Source organism: Triturus cristatus, chromosome 7 (genome assembly GCF_964204655.1).
Source record: "Triturus cristatus chromosome 7, aTriCri1.1, whole genome shotgun sequence".
Taxonomy (NCBI): domain Eukaryota; kingdom Metazoa; phylum Chordata; class Amphibia; order Caudata; family Salamandridae; genus Triturus; species Triturus cristatus.
Window position 1 is genome coordinate 1,129,143,511 of NC_140590.1, and position 16,622 is coordinate 1,129,160,132.

The 16,622-nt window shown below is 44.7% G+C and overlaps 1 protein-coding gene across 2 annotated transcripts in view; it reads left to right on the forward strand.

Moving 5' to 3' along the window:
- Positions 1–16,622, forward strand: part of HRH2 (histamine receptor H2) — a 544,866-nt gene that overhangs the window by 258,177 nt on the left and 270,067 nt on the right. Inside the window, exon 2 of one of the 2 annotated variants that reach the window (XM_085618258.1) lies at positions 13,957–15,727. In XM_085618258.1, the coding sequence (XP_085474384.1) occupies positions 14,589–15,727 (1,139 nt within the window). In that variant the 5' untranslated portion in view covers positions 13,957–14,588. The remainder of the gene's footprint in view (positions 1–13,956; positions 15,728–16,622) is intronic. The other variant, XM_085618259.1, reaches the window with a different exon arrangement.

A 16,622-nucleotide genomic window follows, 5' to 3' on the forward strand; every position in this document is an offset into this window, starting at 1 on the left:
CCGTAACCATGCAAACTGTGCGCCCTCCGATTTTCTATGGTACTTGTAGGCACTGGAAGCATCTCTCGTAAGGAAGGAGCCCCCCAGTGAACAGTCTCCGTGCCACTCATTTGTCCCTTCCTGCAGTGGGTGCATCCCCTCCTCCCCATGTCGCCGGTCCCACGGCAGGCGCCAACAGTTCAGTCATCCGGGTCAGGACTCCCGGGGCCCGGCTCCGTCCCCTCCTGCCGACACGGCTGGGAATTCCCGTGCAATTCTGTGTCTTGACGCTGCCGCCTCTTCGATCTGTCGGTACCACTCACAGGCTGCCAGCCCTCGAGACAGTCGTGGGCCTCCTCTGGCGTTTCAAAGAACCATGTCTTGCCCTGTGCTACCACTCTCAATTTAGCCGGAAACAGCATCGAATATGAAAGTTCCTTGCGGCGAAGTACTTTTTTCACCTCTATAAAACTTCTGCGCCATTTGGCCACCGCCGCTGTATAGTCCGGGAAAAAGGAGATCAAGGAATTTTGTATGCGCAAGGGCGGCGCCACCCGCGCTGCCAGCAATATAGCGTCGCGGTCCCTAAAATTGAAGATCCGTGCCACAATTGGCCTAGGGGGCGCTCCGGGCTGGGGCCTACCTCCAGGCACTCTGTGCGCCCGTTCCACTGAGAAGAGGGTGGACAGTCCGCGGGGCTGAAGCTTGGATTGTATGAGTTCCTCAACATAGAGGTCCATGGCGGGGCCCACCTCATTCTCGGGAACCCCGGTAATTCGGACGTTGTTCCGTCGGGAGCGCCCCTCCTGATCGTCCAATTTTGACGCCAGAAACCTGTTGTCCGCCTCCAGACGACCGACTCTTTGGAGCAGGGAGGTAGTGTCCGCAGTGAGAGATTTTGTCACCTTTTCTACTTCCTTCACTCTGTCGGTCATTTTTGAAAAATCTGCACGTAGGAGGGAAACATCAGTGGAGATCGACCCCACCATGGTCTGCACGTTCGTAAGGGCCGCCATAATATCCTCCAAGGTCACTTTGGTCGCTGCTCCGGAGTCCACGGCCCCTCCCGACAGTTCTCCGCGTTCCGGTGGGCCCCTCGGGTCCTTGGCGAATGCGTATTTGTCGAGTTTAGCTTGCGCAGCCGTCCGTTGGCCCTTGCCCCCCATCTCCCCCCAGCCCGCCCAGTCCGGACAGGTAGTCTCCGCCGCCTGCCGCCTGACCTGACGCCAAGCGCGGCCTGTCGGTTTTCCCTGCCTGACGGGCAACAGCCGGGCGAAGGGGCACGGCAACACCGTCGTCTTTCACTCGCCTCGACAGGCAGGGCGGAGCGGTCTCCCAGCACCATCGCAAGGGGGGCCGCAGGCGGCGCAGCGTATGGAGGGCCTGCCAGCCCCCTCGGTCCGCAGGCCTACGCTGGTCGGCGGCCGCCGGCGCCGGGCCTCCTGAGCCTCCTTCAATCCGGCGGGTCTGTCACCAGGGCCCCCCGGTCTCATCAGCTCCTACAGCCCCCGAGGGCCCCTCCAGCGTCGATCCACAATGGCGTCCAGAGCAAGTAAACGGCGCGTCACAGTCCCGAGGGGACACAGCGCTATCAGGGCTGCAGGTGCGCCCCCCCTCCAGAGCACGCTCCGCCCCGCACACTCCCGGGGGAAACTCACTGTGTGGTCCGGTCCCAGCACGCGTCCGCCGCGGCGTCGGCAAGCGCCGGAATCGACGCAGGGCTCCTCCACCGCACCGCAGTCGTCCTCAACGATCCGGCGTGAGCAGTCGATGCCGCAACGTTGGGTCGCTCACCCGCCTTCGCCGCTCCGCTCCCGCCGTCACTCGCAGGAGACATGGGGGGGCTCGCGGCGCGTCCTCGCCGCGGGGCCGCACCACCAACGGCCAGCTCGGATTCAAACTGGAGGTCCCGGCTGCAGGCTCGCAGCCAGGCCGCCGCCTGTTCTTCGGCGCCAGCAGCGTTTCCAGGCACCGGGCGGCCGCTGGGGCGGATCAATCAATGCCTCTCACCCTCCGATATGGTCACAGGTCAGTGGGGGCCGGATAGATGCGCGGATAGTTGGTCGGATCGTCGGGGGAGCTTTACCGCTCCCGGAGCTTCACTAGTTCGCGGCCATCGCTGGTGCCGCCAGTCCACGCCCCCCGGTTATCCATTGTTAGATGAATTGCGGGTTCTTTTCAAAAATTTTAATACATGAGAACTCTGGTTTATCTACTTCTGATCTGGCAATTTCTTGAACTGAAGTTACAATGTACCCAAAGATATATTATTTGCTAGAAGCACTAACACACTTTATTCTGAAGCAGTATCTTAATATTTGATTACATTATTCTGAGTACCACAGCACTTGTTTTCCCTTTATTAATTGGTAATAAACAGAATGATAAAGTGACAAAATGTCTATGTCAATATAATAATGCACTTGCTCTTTACAAATGCTAGATCTGGATTGATTACATGGATTAGAGCAGAGGCGGTGGGGAAGTGGATAAGTATGTTTTACAAGTAGTTTCATTTTATTGGTCTGCATTTCTCTAGTTTTCCTAATTAGTGAAACAATATATGGCAGAAATTAACACTTATAATGTACATAATGAATGGAAGTATTCATAGATGTTTTACTGTGCGTTTTAGATTATTTGTTCGGATCGATGGTGATGCTGGTTTCTTCATGGTTCATTTTAATTGTACTATTTATCATTAAAGAAGGGGGATTTATCTGTTATGTCTGCTCAATAATTTTTTTTTTTTTAAAAGAGTAGATTGTGTTGTTCACTAAACAGCGGTTCCCTGGTCAGTTCAGCTGTTTTGCGTTATGCTCCTCTTAGTTCAGCTGTCTTCTATAGCTAGACTCAATGGGTCTAAAAATAAAATATTGTTTTTTAATAATGTGCTAAGTGCCACAGATCAATACAGATAGCTGATCATCTTAGACACATTTTGAGCTCTTAAAGACAACAAGTCCAATGATCACTAGGGTAAGGGGTTGGGGCAAGGCGCAAACAGCTGCATTTTGTACAATTTTAAGGAAATTCTGGTAACCCCTTTAATCAGTTTATGGGAGTCGTTTAAAACTGTATGCGATATGTTATTTCACGTTTGTGAAATGGACACTGAGTAAGTATTTGATCTCGCTGAGATGTTTGCCATACACGGTTTGCGGTAGATTTCCTGCAGTTTATTGTTTCCCAGATCCAAAACGTGTGCTATGTTGCTTGGTTCACATTTCTTCTATAGTATTGCCAAATGTATTTTGTGTTTAACTTAGCTTATTAACCATTTTGATGTTTGTGCTTATATTTGAACAGCTTGAATTATGACTTAAGGATAATTAATATACAGTAAAGAGCTCACGAACAGAGGTAACGATGCACACTCATTTTGACAGCCCACTCTGCCTCGAAGAAAATACATATTTTGAGCAGTGTTCATTTTACATTGGCTGCACATTGCACACATTAAATCCATCCAAATAAGTGGACAGTCCCACTAACAGTAAGGAAAATTGTGTTTAGAAATAACTAAATGCAACAGTTGACATTTAGTGCACTTCAAACGAGCATTTCACATTCAAGACATGCTGCATCTACGATCTATGTTTGTGTGCATTTCAGTGTAGTGGGATTGTAGGTCACGGCATGGATGTGCCTCTGTGTGCTCATAGTGCGTGAGATCAATGTGCAGTTTTATTTTTTCCTAAATTAAGTTATTAAGTTTCTGTACAAGCCACAAGGAGGCAAATGTAGTCATTGCTAGTGCAGCGCATTGCAGCTGCCAAAGTTGCTGTGTTGCATTGCTCAGGCAAGAGAGAGCATCACATATCTACTAAAATATGGCGCTGCCGCTTTCTTCCCAAGTGGTGGCTCACAAATATTCAGCCTAGCAGGTGTGGCCAGAACAGGTAAGAGCGAAGGGGGGGAGGGGAGGTGACAGCCGACAGAATAGGGAAAATAAAATGAACAAAATATATAAAAAACCACTTACCTGGCGCTCGTCGCATCGCTGAGTCGGGTAAGTGTTTTTTATTTTTTATTTTATATTCCCTATTCAGTCGTCTGTCAATTCACCCCTGCCCCGCCCCACCACTCTTACCTGTACCGGCTGTGCCTGCAGACTAGTGCCACTCACATATCTTAAGATAACGTGCAGTGGCGTGTGCATGATGTCTAGCATAGGTTTGTACTGGAGGCACAAAAAACGCCACTAAGACAGACTATAAAACCTTTCAAACATTGTATTTTCATGATACAGTGCAACACGCATGCAAAGTTTGGAGAAATAAAAATATTTTACCAAGTAGTTTTTGGTACAAAGGCCTATCCACTAATTGTAGTAGATAGGATTTTACATCAAAAAGAATGGGTGGTAGTATAGGAATGCCCACGCACCACCCATGGGGCACCACCTTGGCCAAAGTAACAGAAAGTTTCTTTGACTTACTTTTAGGAACCATTTTAGTAAAAATTGGTTTTGCTCTGGAAATAGAAAACAAATCAACACTTTACACTGGTTTGTGTCACTTTTGATAAACTTATACCAGCGCAAAGTGTTGATGAATTTGCAACAAGATGTTAAAGCCAACAGGCTCATGATTGGTAGGGTTGTGGCATCTATCTATAGTGAAGAGTCCATTTTAATATCTGTTTTATGGCAGCTTGAGTCCCGCTGACAGGTTTCTGGGACACAACAGCCCTGCCTCTACCTGCCCAGCAGAGATACGTTCTTGTAAATCTGGTAGGGGGCTCCTCAAATCTTGCTAACTTGGTTTCTGCTGTTTTTTGGCAAATGCGCTGCTTCTAGCTGACTCCATTTGCTATCCCAATTATATTCACAGTCAATGTGATAATACCACATTCCTGATGTTCACCCGCTAAACGCAGATGACATTTCTGGATGGGAAGCACATGGAAAATCAGGAAGTATCAAGGTAATGTGCTTTGGTTAATTACCCGTTTTTCAGTGTACCCCCAGAGCCAAATTCCCAATACCAGACTATTTCCACAACCAGAAATTGCTGATACCAATTACAATTGCAGGAATGAAATAGGTGTATTCCAAAGCTGCCAGGTCAGAATGTTGATCTCATATACGGTTTTCTAAAATAAATAAAAATAGGTTGGAATAGTCTGTTGAAGTTTGCAATTGTGCTTGGTAATTTATGAGATTATGGTGTGCACAAATTATAGAGCAGAAGTAAACATATGCACACAATATTAACAAGCATTGGCATAGCCAATAGGTCTCACCTTTGGGACCTTCTAAGTGTTTAGCCATGCAACAGTTAATGTTGTTGCACCAAGGATATTGTGCTGCAAAACTAAATACTTATAAGGTCCCAAAAGCGAGACCTATTGGCTATGCCAATGCTTGTTTTCTTATATAAGTTGTGGGCCTGTGTTTTTGGTCTGGCGGGCTGGCGTTTTCTGCTGACGTTGCCTGGAGCACAAATGCAGACCGGCTTGTGTACTTTGCAAGACAGTCATAAAGAGTGTCTTTACAAGGTCAAAAGTGGAACACAAATGGAACAGAAACGAAGAGGGGCCTGCTTTTCTGTGAGTGCCCTAGATAATTTCTTCATTTTAAACCATTTTTCTCAGCATTTTGGAGCACAGAGTCCATCTTCCATTGAGAAAGTAAATTAACTTGTTTTATTGATTCAGTATTAAAAAGCTGCACCACAGGAAAAGAGCACAGTGTTTCTGCCCCAGCAGACTTTCTTTGTTTTGGCAAAATACTCCTTACATTTTTAATATCGACGCCTTTAAAAAGAATTCATTCCAGTGCTTATCCCTCATATACAATATACAGGGTCTTTGAGCTTGAATTGGAGCTATTAAGTGTTGCAAATCTCCAGATGCCTGGAGTGATTTAAAATGATTGTCTACTGTCAGTTCAGAACCTGAAACACTCCTGGGCGAGGGCATTAGTAACGTTCTCTGAACTGACAGGGATAGGCGCGTCTGTGGAAAAATGTGAGCTCCATAGCATATTCAACACAAAAGTGGACACTAAGGGTATAGTATCAAATAGTTCCTAAAGTGTGAGCCTGGGATCGGTAGTCGATTTCGATTTCATAGTCTTTATTCGAATTTTATCAAATCCATAAAAGCAGTCACCTATATACAATCCCAATAATTAATTATAATTCAAAATACATATTAAAAACAACACATATTACAAAATTACATATTATTTAGCAGCAGAGATTATTTCAGGGGTTTTCCATTGTTTTGCGTGCGTAGGTAGTAACTCTCAGAAAAGTGCTAACGCGAAAAATTAGTTCATCAGTGTGCAGGGTAAGCAGCATCAAATAAGACTGCTCCAGGGAAAGTAGTCTTTGTTTCTTAAAATATGGTAGTAAAAACCATTTAATATATTTTAGATAACATTTACAAGTAAAGAAAAAGTGTAGATCATTTTGGGATCGGTAGTCGGAGGCAGCCAAAGCTGCTAACGCAGTGGACCTAACCTCTATTGTTCTGTTTGTGCATCACTGGCAGAGCCACACATTCCTCAATCAGGCAGCTTTACAGTGTTTACAAGTCTAGGACGCATAAACTTTCCCCCTTATTTATTTTATTTATTTATTTGATGAGTTTTATATAGCACTGGCTAGACCCGGAGGTATCAGAGCACTTTACATGAGGATTAGCGTTAGAAAAAAACAGTGTTACTTCAATTGCATCAGTTACTAGAGCATAGTATTACTTGCCCACAATTAATACCCCACAACTCATTTTAATTTGCTCAGCAGCAATTTAACCTTCACTCTTAAAGAGCTCAACAGAAGTTTGTCCTATATATCCTGTTGCGCAGCTGATTGGCTTACATCCCACGCTTTATTTATGATACCTGTGTTTTGTGAAGCACAGCAGATAACATTTACAAGGCCACTTGACATGTTGGTTGTTTCAGTAGAAGACTTTCTTTCTGTAGTACAGAGCAGGCTCCTGCCCTTAGGAGAAGTCAGAAGTAGTCTAGTCTTGTGGTTTTCTACCACATCAATGGATCTTCCTTTAAAAGTGATGTTTGCCTGTGTAGGTGTGTGTATCATGGTGTGTTCTCAGATGTTCGCTACAGAGATTATGCCTAGTCATTTGCATAATTTTTAGTGGTACCATAGGACCATCACAGCTACCTCTACCATGTTGTTCGTTTGTTGACCATACTGTGATGTGAATGATGGTTGGTGGGCTGTTGGTTTAATTGCACAGGGTGTTCTTGTTACTTCATGCCCTCCAATCCTACAACCTGCATGGCCATCTACTCTGTTTCTTAAAACTTATGGGTTCTCTCTAGCTAGAAGAAATACAAATGTATTACAAGACTACCCCCCGTTACTATATTCAGGTCTAGCTAAGATTTGGAAGTATGGAAATGTCATCAGTCCCATCCTTAGATCTCTTATTTTATCACTTTGCTCCTTGGCTGCTTGTCACGTTCTCCAGATTTCCCCTCCGCAAGAGACCCCCCTCCATTTACTATGCGCGTATATGGTGACAATTAAAGGGACCATGCACCCCAGCCTGTGCCATTTCCTCCCGCCTTGCTTTATTATCTTATAGTGAGTTGTCAGAAAAGAGTGTCGGGGTCTTGCGGTAAAAAGTACCTCTAATTACACCAGTGGAGGCAGAAAATAGCCTCGAATGACCTCAAACTGAGGACACAATGGTTTTCTTTATTAGTTTAATAATTCCTCTAGCAGAGAGCAGCGCTGTCTATGGAAATCTGCCTCTCGTTCGATTTTTGAGTCCTTGATATGAGATAGTAAACTCGGGTGAAAAGCAGGGAGGCGGAGGACATGACACCCAGTGGAATTAGGGTACAGCATGCACACAAACCTAACCTCATTTTGAAGTGTCTCTAGAAAGGCACTACATTGGAAACAATGACTGAGCATGTTTATTTACCAACTCAGTTAAGTGGTCTGAAAAAGGCTCAGGTGCTATAGATGCCTTACAAAAAGCATTACTTAAATAAATACATAAATACACTATTGGCACAATGCTATGAATGACGGACATCATTTAATGTGAACCCTTTTCCTGCCGTTCCATCCAGCACTAATCCAATAACATAAGGGAATTCAATGTTGGTTTAGGAGTGCCTGGTGTATTTCAGGATATGCACATAAATTATATTTACATGCGTTGAATATAAATAGAAAACATTACAAAGTCAGTTTTTGTCCTGAAAACTCGGCATGTAACTGGCCCTTGAATATCTATATTATCACAAAAAGTTCCTCAACGACTTAACTATGATGTGTTGAACAAATAAGGGTTTTCATTTAGAAGTAGAAACACGCATTCAAATTGCTGTCTCACACTGTACATGCGTACAGGCATGTATGAAAGACATGCATTGCTTTGTTCTAGTTTCCTCACTCTTTAGTACAAAAGGATCCATAGGTGCAGCATCTGTCTCCCCTCTTTAAGCCCCCCTTGGAGCCATGGTCATGACAACAAACTCCCTCATTCTAGCCTACCATTCAGTTGCATACATTTGCAAACGTTTGTTGGTGCTCTGGTAGTAACTTGTCAGAAAGGAACATAGGCTCTGGACAGCAACCATTCACTCAAGGAGGGCAGGTCGGCAACATCCTTCAACCGATCTGAAGGGAGCGTGTTCTAGGGATGACACTGGGGCAAAGTGTGATTTATATATAAGCGGTAACTTAAGCAATATAGGAAGCAAGCCTACAAACTCCCACATCCTTTATTGGGAAGAACCCAAAACATTCTGAAAAGGTAGAGGATCTGCATAAGTGAACACACATATTGTACAGCACCGCCCCTAAATGTGTTCCTGGAGAAATAGTTGATAACAGCTCAGATGGTAAAGGTTGTACTGAAAATAAAGGCATTACAAAACGTCCACCTCAAATACCTCCGACCGATTGGCTTGCCAGTGCTTGTGGCCATACGAGTTTGGTTGAAGTCAGACTACCCGTAACTAGTAGAAAGTTCTTTACTTTAGGGGCTGAATTCTGAGAGTACGATGCCAGGTATGAGTTAATTATTAGCTGACATTAGGTAGTTATGAATACCAGTCTTTTCTGGGCAGCACGCTCAGATGCTGGGATCACAGACCGGACTGCCACTTAGCTTATACCAGACATCCACGTCTCTTGCACCATGGTCTGAAATTCCCTGCGTCGTCATAATAATTCCATCCATATTACCTGTCACTTCCTCCCTTTGTGTTATCCGCGTTGACACATGCTAAGCAGGTTTAGAGGCACGTGTCTCGTTTTGGTCACAGTATTGCGAAGTCAGCCTTCCTAAATGGCAGTGTGCCATACAGCTATCTCTTAGTTGTCCTGTCATCCCGTGTGTTATCATTTGTAAGTGTATGCCTTTGGTGCGTCTCTAGGTGATGACTACAGTCTAAAAAGCGCCTCCACGTGCTGCATGCAGGGTTTCCTCGCTGGTCAGGTTTGTGTCTGGTCGGTTTAGGATTCGGTCTGTTTTTGGCTGTGTTTAGTGAAGGCTCCTAAATAGGAGAGGCTCGGAGCGGTTCTGTAGCGCCTTCGCTTGTGTGAAGTATGCGTGCTGGATGTTTTGGTGCCTGTCGGGCTCGCGGACACTAATTCCTCAGCTGGGAGAGTCTAATGGCTCTGACCATTCACGCCCGCAAGGTGTGAGACAGTGAGCGCATGCACATGTTTCCTCCCAGCCTTGTTTGTGTATATAATCTGCAATTCTCTGCATGAAAAACAAGCATTGGCCACGCGGCCGTGAAAGTGACACGGCCGCGCGGTCTGCGAAAGTGAAAGTGATCGCGATCAACAGAGGAAAGACAGATGGCGGCTGCGCGCTTGCACGCTCACGTGCACGCAAGCTTTAGGCCACCAAAAGCCTGTGGCAGCACTTGGAAAACCCACCTACTAAATGTCTCGCAGAGCAGCACATGCGTTGGCTCAGGCGAGACCTAAAAAGGACCACTTCTACTGATTTAAAAAGATGTTCTTATGACTAGGACTTGAGTGGTGCCCTAAGAAAGTTGTGACAGAATTGAAAGAAAGAAAAATGGTATAGAAAGTTACATTTGTAACAGAGTGAAAAAAATTTAAATAGGAGAAAAATTGAAATACATAGAAAGTAGTCACTAAAAACCTGTATCATGAAAAGATGAATCCATTTAAAAACTGTTCGCTCAAGTCAATTATTTGGACCCTTTTTGTTCATATTACTGGGTCACCAATGTCCCACTGCAAAATATGGAAGAGGGCTTCTAAAATTCGCCTGGGCTGAATAGAGTTATACAAAGTGAGGGCCCGCTGAGAGGCTGGACCATAACCCAGCATTGACATTTGATCAAATACTGTTCCTGAATCCCTGCTGAAGGCATGGTCAAATGTAAGGTGGTAGTTGTGGAGTAGTTTGCTTGGAAACAAGATCACTTTCTTTACAAGAGTGAATAATGTTACCATAAGAACCACAAGAACATCTCTTGTAGGTCCTACACAATCTTGTACAATGTACTCATATAAAGGTGCATATGTCTACACCCTGGCGATTACTGATGACATTACAACACTAAAGCAGCTAATGATGCACCCCATAGCAGCATAAATGCACCATTATAAATATGCTGCTTACATGATTGAACCTATGAACAGTACACTAGACATCGGAGCAGACAACAGACTATGGATGTTTGTTAATGAGATGTGGCTATTAAGGCCAGGCCATTTAACTATTTGGATAGTAATGCTTTTCAATAAAGTGCTATCCTTAGAGCCGAGGTCTTCAACTGTTTTTGCTGTGAAGTCACCAAAGCAAAAGTTGGGAAGTCGCCCCTCTTCCCACAACATGTTATGCCAGCACGCGGGACAGGCTGAGGTCAGGAGCTTGTATTATGACATTATTTCAGGGTTGCTTGTTCTGTTGCTCATACTCCACAGTAAATGTGAGAATTATAAAAGAGCACATACATCAAACAAAAACTGAAATTGACCAAAAACAAAAGGTGTGTTGTGTGTCCCTTGTGCGTCTGGGCCACAATGCAACTGTACCTACTGCACTAATGATAGATTATGCCGTGTGGAGCAGGCTGTCTCCTCTGCCTCTTTCACAACTTCCCCACCATGCTTGACCAATGCTCCAATCTTGAAACAGGCTCTCTGACCCTTTCGGAAAATAAACTTGTTGCAACCCCTCTTTGCGCCAAGAATGCATTCAGCCCTAATGCTAGCAAGGTAAATGAGCACCAATTCACCTTTTTTAAAGACTTTTATAACTGTGATGCAGTGGTCACGAAACCTGTTTCGCTTATGAAAGCTACTGCTGTGCACAGTGGGTTGACACCCCTGCCCTTTAATAAAAACATTAGTTCCCATTTTGCTAAGCTTCTATCATTGCTCTAAGGCCAAACCTATGGTGACTCCTATGCTTCAATTTCCCCCACCTTTGGGCCATTGTTTTGAGCTCCCAAGTACCACTGACACAGCAAAGGTGAACTGGGCCCTAATGCAAGCAAGGGAGGATAATAAAACAGCCATAATTTGCATTTTGTTGGCCCCTTACTGCCCTGCGCCCCATTGCCACTGGACCTGCAGCACCAATGATGCCTACAGCCCTGTGGCCTCCACTGCCCTCTCCACTGCGCATCAGTCATAGGCCTGATGCACAGAGAACGCAATGGCCCTTTGTGTAAAATAAAAAATCCCACATCTCGCACCCCCCACCACGTTGTTGCTTGTGCTCTGTACACTGCATATCAAACATGACCTGACCCCTAATGCAAGAAAGCAAATTGGGCACCCATTCCCCTTTTTGATTGTGAGACATCAATAAATGTTGGGCAGTGGCCCTTCGCACCCCTGACCCCAATACCACTGCATCTGCTGCACCTGGCCCTTTAAAAGAAAAGCCCCTATTTCTTGTCCCCTACTCGTGACACCTGTCTGAGAAAGCTGTCTCTGTCCATTTATAAGCACAAAATAGTCTCCACATAGCATACATCTCCTCAAAGCCACCTCTTTTACAAACAAATATTTAATTAGGTTTTCGCAAAATAAACACAAACAATGTGATTGCAACCATCTCTGTAGCATACATAGGTTCAGGCATTCTAGTTATACATTGGCACGGACTCTCACATGTCTGTATCGCGTGCCGCTCTCATACATAATCTGAACTGTGTGCTATTCAGTGTCCCTACTCCCATCTGTGGCCTCGCTAGGTCTGTGATCATCAGGGTGTTCCTAAATTCTATCAATTGTCCTACCCCATTTATCAAGGTCCTCTTCCACCTTATCATCTTGTCTCATTCGTCTCTGGGTCCCATGGACTTTTCTCCAGGGCCAATACTTTAAGGCCCCAGGTGTCCAGACCATCAGAGCCAGGTTCTGTATCTGAATGAGACCCTGCCACCCCCTAACGCACCTGAAATGACATCTGCACGTAGATAGAGGTAAAAGTGGCTGGGGTCTATGGGGAATGGCATGCCAAACCTTTTTAATTTTACAAAAACTGTTCCCAGTGAAAGGCAATCATCTCTGCAAGGTTAATGTCAACCTTGAGGTGCCTCTTGCTGAAAGCGGCTGTGTGGGTTGAGAGGTTCTTCTGTGTTGTGAAGCAGAGGTACGAACAGAGAGCTTCAGAAGAAATAGGCCTGCTCTCAATGCTCCCTGTTACCTCAAAGAAATGTAAATGTGCACAATTGGTTAAATAGCAAATGTAAAAGCTGCTTGTGAGCCAGACTAGGCTGTTCATGATGCAGTCACTTGACGATTCCATTGAAGACTGGAGGCAGAGATTTATTCTTTCTCAAGAAATAATGCAAGGATGCCATCTGCTGAGTTTTGAGGTGCATCTTTTAAATGGACACTTACAAAGACATGTCTGCGCTAGGTACAATCTGATTACATATTACTAAAATATGTATTCCGAAAGCACTCATTTTATCTTAAATACTAAATCATTTTGTGGCAGCCAAACTTATACTGTATGTAATACCATTTTAATAAATAACTTGAATATTCACGGTGCTTTCTGTGAGCATCTGGGCCATATATCACTATAAATGATTCCTCGGTCAAATACACAGACATCTGCAGTGATCACATTAACCAACTGAGATTTCATCATGTAAAAGAGTACATTACGACTGACTAGCTTAACTTGCACTTATTTTTCATTTGATGTCTGCGTTATTTTATATGCAGTTTCATGCAGCTGAAAAAAACTTCAAAGAAGCTACAATATTTTGTTCTTTTAACCCTTTCCGTGCTCAAGACGGAACCACTCCGTCACGAGTCACGGGTGAGCTGTGCTCATGACGGAGTGGTTCCGTCATGCTGCGGCCGTTGGCGGCCGCTCCGCCCACGCGGCGCTAATTCCCCGCCTGTGCGGGCGATTAGCGCAGTGGGCGGAGACGTGACGGAACCACTCCGTCATGAGCACAGCTCACCCGTGACTCGTGACGGAGTGGTTCCGTCACAAGCACAGCGCCACCGCAACTGCCCCCAACCCCCCCACCAGCGCCGCGGTGGAATTCCTGCCGCGGCGAAGGGGTTAAGCCACCTCTATGTCTCTGCCACCAAACTCACTGACCCTGACCTCATGGTGCTCAGCATTACAGTTCCCATACTTTTTCATGCACCTCAACTAAATGAAGTCAACCTCCAAACACGCCAAATATATAAATTACACTTTCATGCCGTCTTCTTTTACAAGTACTTCCTTAGGTATTTGATCCCTCCCTTGGGAATACAGCCATGGACCCCCAGCGGGTCGTGCCTCCCAGTTTGAAGACCTCTGCCTTGGAGTTACTTAACTTACAGTGTTGTATGAATCTGACCATTTCAAGGAAGCTGTAGGCATCTTCATGCTCTAACAAACCTTTTATTTTCCCAACATTTAATAGTCATTAAATGCTTTTTCTGTCAAAAACAATAGCATGTTTATTCATTTTGTAAGTTTTAATGTCAGCTTCTAACATGTTGTATTCTTTTTTTCATGTCCCAGATACTGATCTGTGGCATCTTCTGGCCATGAAGATCTCTTCAAGACTTCTTCAGTTCGTGACTAGCTGCTAATTTTGGCATTCCCTCCCTCTTTTGCCAACAGAGAATCATGCAGCAGAATTCTTGTTGTCTCCTCCATCTCTCCCATGTGGTTGTGGTCAGTTACGGATGAGCAGACTCAAGACCCACCTTGCCTGCACCCCCTAAACCAAGAAAGGAAACCAATCATATGCAAGAAAAGAAAGTGGAGGAGTCCAAAGAAAATCTTCAATAAAGAAAACTCTTGTTAGAACAGCGGGCTGCCATCAAGGTATCCAATGTACATGGATTGGAGTGAGATTTTAAAACAATACTTCAAGGGAACAACAGGACACCATGTTCATGGCACGTAAAGTACTTGGTATCTGTCAAATTTTCAGTCAAGACTCCCAAGATTAAAAAAATCTTGTTGTTTCAAGATGGAAGGTGTCTTCTTCATGAGACTGAACCCTACCTCCTGGGATATTTGGCTTCTCTAAGAAAGAAAAAGAGTTTTGGAGAAATCTTTAGGCTAAGAAAGCATATTCATCTCAAGCCTTGCCCATGCCTTTGCCCTAAGGAAAACAAAAAACATAATATCCAGTGATAGCATGAATGACAGGGAAGGTGGATCCTTACTATGAAAGCATGGCCGACAGCCTCAACCACACTGATGTTCCTTGCTGGAAACCTGTAGTCTACAATGTTTTGATTGGTCTGCTTCTTGTACTTATTATCTTCATCACCATCTGTGGCAATGTGGTGGTTTGCCTCGCTGTGCGTTTTGACCGCAAGCTACGGAGCCTGACCAACTGCTTCATTGTCTCATTGGCCATCACTGACCTACTGCTCGGTGTTTTGGTGCTACCTTTTTCTGCAGTTGACCTGCTGTATGGAGAATGGCCATTTGGCGCAACCTTCTGCAACATCTACACCAGCTTAGATGTCATGCTCTGCACAGCCTCCATCCTCAATCTCTTCATGATTAGCCTGGACCGCTACTACGGGGTCACAGCCCCACTTCGTTACTCTATGTTGGTCACTCCCTGCCGGGTTGCCATAGCAATGATTGTCATATGGGTAGTGTCACTTATGGTGTCGTTCCTTCCAATTCACATGGGATGGAACACAAAAGACAAAAAAGTTCAGAACCTTCGAGACTCGGATAACAAGAGTGAATGCCAGTTTGAGCTCAATCGGGAATATGTGCTGGTGGATGGCCTGTTGACATTTTATCTACCTTTGGTTATTATGTGTATGATGTACTATAAAATATTCAAAATTGCCCGGGAACAAGCCAAAAGGATAAACCATGCAAACTGTTGTAATGCTTTAAGCCCTGCGCTGCCCACTGTTAGAGAACACAAAGCCACAGTGACGCTAGCAGCAGTCATGGGGGCCTTCATCATCTGCTGGTTCCCTTATTTCACCGTGTTCACCTACCAGGGGGTGAATGACACTCTAGTCGATGAAACAGCCTTCTTTATTGTCCTGTGGCTGGGGTACGCCAACTCAGCCCTGAACCCTATTCTGTACGCAGCTTTGAACAGGGACTTCAGAACCGCTTACCAGCGTCTGATGCGCTGCCGGCGGGTGGGACCCAGCAGCAGAGAGCCCCCTTTGACACCTGTTCCTCATCGCTGTGGGGACAGGGCCCATCAAGAGATGGAGCAGAAGATGGCAGAGACACCACTGACAATGGAGTTGCGGAATGGAAAGGAGGGCTCCTTCAGCAGCGGCACAACCGTAGAGAGGTAACGCTTCTTTTAACTTTTTACAGTCAATTTTCAAGCAACTGGAAATTGTTCTCTGCATCCTTATCCTCTTTTAAAAGGACCACATTTTCTTGATTTTGTAAATTTTTTACTTTGGATTATATAGTCAAGTTCCCTAAGGTATGGCCTGATCATAATATTATGTAAAAATATTACTAATCATATTCCTACTGAATGCCTTGTCTGCGCCACACTGCTCTGCTTTATGATGACCAAGTATTTTTCCTCCTAAGGATCACCGACTATGTTGGTCGTAGGGCAGAGTATGATTGGCAAAAATATTATGTAAGAAACATTGTGTCCTATACACCCTCTACAAACATATGCGTAGATTTTCTATCATTTGCTTCAATGAGGTGATATTTTTGTAAAGTGAATTTACGGAATAGTATTTCAGTCAGCTGATATTTAAATTATGGTATAAAACCACTTTAGTACTGAAACATGTCACCCTTTTGTTACCGTGGGATATTTGTTGAAAGCTCATTAATCCGCTGAGCTGACTGAAGGACAAAATGTGTGTGGAGTTCTCCTTATGGCAACAATGTTACTTTCATATTTTTAAAAAGTGTTTTTGTATCAATTATTGTGTGTTTTCCCTCTTCATTGTGAACAATAAAGTAGGCCTGGATGGCATCCACCCCCACATCTATTTAATAACGTTAGAGTGATAGCAAGGTGACCAAACCGATATCCTTGACCAGTAGAGGAAGTCCAGTGTGTTTTCACAGAATGTTACTCTTTCCGCTATGATGGAAGTACCATGCCACTTCTAGTAATTCCATCAGATTTACCTTTAGTGAAAGGCAGTGGTTGTCTATATCAAAATCTTGTGGAATAGAGTAGGATTATCCTTGTTACCACAAATTATTTC